The 2,841-nt window shown below is 39.9% G+C and overlaps 1 protein-coding gene across 2 annotated transcripts in view; it reads right to left on the reverse strand.

Annotated features, from left to right (window-relative positions):
* Window positions 1–514: 514 nt before the first annotated feature.
* The window catches only part of LOC111413003 (protein NRT1/ PTR FAMILY 3.1-like), a 4,351-nt gene continuing 2,024 nt past the window's right edge, over window positions 515–2,841 (reverse strand). For both annotated transcript variants that reach the window (XM_023043881.1, XM_023043882.1), the window contains exons 3-4: window positions 1,848–2,407; window positions 515–1,539 (exon numbers count right to left, since the gene is read on the reverse strand). In XM_023043881.1, the coding sequence (XP_022899649.1) occupies window positions 594–1,539; window positions 1,848–2,407 (1,506 nt within the window). In that variant the 3' untranslated portion in view covers window positions 515–593. The remainder of the gene's footprint in view (window positions 1,540–1,847; window positions 2,408–2,841) is intronic.

The following is a 2,841-nucleotide window of genomic DNA, read 5'->3' on the forward strand; positions in this document are numbered from 1 at the left end:
TGACATAATCGACATTCATTCATTCACCATTTGTCAAAAGAGATAAAAGCAACAAACAAAATAATTAATTACTTATGGCCCTTCTTAAAGATTTAAAACTACAACAATAATTAAAGAGTTCCATTGGTCACGTTGTTAATTTCCTTCTTGACGAGTTCAATTTCTTTAAAATCTAGTTTGGGTTACCAATCTTCAAAATGAACCCAAATCATAAATCTTAGCATTTAGTGTAGTTGAAAATCAGATTTATAGTAGATTTTGATAAAGTCGATGAAATATGTGGTTTAAAAATTGTGAATCGCGTAAGATTGTGTAATTAAAATTAATTGTTGATTTTGATTTGAATTTTTAGCAACATCCAACAATAGGGTCACCATCATGGGATCACCTAGCCACCGCCACTGCGCCACCGGTGTCCACGGTTTTAGATGATGCTGCTCCGTCAATTAGAGCACAGCGGTGCCATCAAGGCTCCGCCGCCGCCACCACCACCACTCAAATCAAATACGCGATAAAACAATAAAAAGGAATTATTATTTATAATGTCGCTTTTAAAATATTAGTCTAAAGATACTAAACTTACAGAGTCAGCTCTAAGTTTTCACTAACTTTACTTCTTTATTTCCTTTGTCATCAACATTCAAGAAATTTGATGCTTTTCCATTTTGGTCAGCAGACTCCAAATCTTCATCACTGCTTTCAGTTTCAGTCTGCTCATTTAAGGGTTTATATGTATAATTCCATGCACAAATCCCATAATATATCAAGTTTATAACCTGTATTCCTGTCACAAGCCAGTAATAATTCTCCAGCCTTCCCCTGTTCAAATTTCTGTCTGGTAACCAGTTTCTGTTCTTGCCAGTGTATTTGTGCACTAGAGATACCATGAGGGTGCTTATGTAATTCCCTATTGCTATTGCTATCCAGAAGAGTGCAGCTGCAGTGCTCCTCATGCTCTCGGGCGATTGGTCATAAAGGAATTCGAGGTGGCCAACAGACATGAAAACCTCGGCTAATCCATGGAGGCAGTACTGTGGAAGTAGCCAAAAGACTGTTATAGGTATCACAGCAGTTGGTTGGTCCAAAAGGTTATGCTGTGCTGCTGCTGTCTTTCGTCTGATCTCGATAAATCCTGAAACAACAGCGGCCAGAATGTTGATTCCAAAGCCTATTCCCATTCGTTGTAGGCACGTTATGCCTACTGGATTGCCTGTGAATCGACGAGCCAAGGGGACGAAAAGGCGCTCATATAAAGGTAGGCCAGCGAGGACGGTTAGTGTACTGAATATCGACATGCTTGCTGGTGGTATCTGAAATGAGGGGGACAGGTGGCGATCCATGCTGCGAGCTTGTTGGATCGTAAAACTGCCTAAATGGGAGTGTGAAGCGACGAGTAGTATCCCAGCTGCCCATATTGGTAGCATTCGGACGATGGACTTTAGTTCTTCAATTCGGTGCACAGTAACTAGCCTCCACAGATTTGGTTGGTTTGGTTCATTTATATCAGAATCAGTGACTATAGCAGCATGATCTAACCACCTTCAGACAACAGCATATCAAATCAGTTTATGGACTAATAGTTGAGAACTGTATGAAATATATCAAATTACGTTTATTGGAGAAGTTGAACAGAGAGTTGGAGAAACATAGCCTCATAGAAATAATCTAATAATTGAAAACCACAAGAATGTGGGAAGATACAAGTTATTGTTACACGTAAAGACTTGTTTCATACACTGAACTGGACATGAATAAGGGAGATAATCGTGTAACAAAATTCGTCAGTTGTGATATTATGTTCGTCTAGTCCAATGTACCAAACTTGCCGCAAATTAGTAGAATCTTACTTGAATTGGTTAGAGTGCAGAAGCCTCCCATTGATAGAGATAGCAGCATCAAGCTCCTTGTTTTCGTACAAGAGTTGAGGGTCATTTGGCGCAACAGAATTCCTTTTCTTCACGGCTGCAACAATTACCTGTGTCAATCGAACAAAAGGACTCCCTCCCGGTTTAAGTTTCCTATACAAAGGGGAGCCTAAAATGAAAGCCACAATGGATATAGCCATGACAATAGTTGGAATACCAAGGCCCCATCCCCAGCTCACATTGTCTTGGATATAAACCACAACAGTTAAAGCAGTTAGAGAGGCCATTCCCATGCAGAAATAGTACCAATTGAAGAAATTCCAGCTTCTTGAATCTGTTTGTGATTTGGTCATATCGAACTGATCAGCAGCAAATGTAACTACACAAGGCCTAATGCCACCAGTTCCTAAAGAGGTTAAGAGGAGAGCAATGTAGAGCACCCACAGCTGCAGGGTGGAGGCTTCTTGGCAATTCACCTGAGTCGGACACGGTGGAGGACGGAGCTGAGGCAGGACCGCTGATATAGTGATGCTAACCATCCCCTGTTGCAATAAATATGTCATGTTACATTTGATCCACCGCCATATAAAAGTTGAACTAGAGCCCTTTATGGTCATCTGTTTGTTCAATTATGTTTACTAGTTTTTTCTTTTGAGAATTTTTCAAAATAACCATCTTGTCACAGGGAAAAAGGGACGCAACAAGTGGTATTAGAGTAGTCGAGAGGCTCAGAAGTAGTAAGGGGGAATGTAGGGATGTATGAGAGGAAAGGGGAAAGAACGCAATGTTGGAAATTGGTTTAAGAATTGAGAAAATAGGTTTAGTATAAAAGTGGAAAAGTGACATTTGTGTCAATTTTGGCCAAATATTCGGACTTGATCCGAGAATGAAATTATGAATGTAAATAACTAACTTGTTCTATCCATCGAGTAGATTATCGTGGTATATTTGGAATCTCAAAACCAACTGTGGATGA

This window comes from Olea europaea, chromosome 17, assembly GCF_002742605.1.
Source record: "Olea europaea var. sylvestris chromosome 17, O_europaea_v1, whole genome shotgun sequence".
In the NCBI taxonomy this organism is placed as follows: Eukaryota; Viridiplantae; Streptophyta; class Magnoliopsida; order Lamiales; family Oleaceae; genus Olea; species Olea europaea.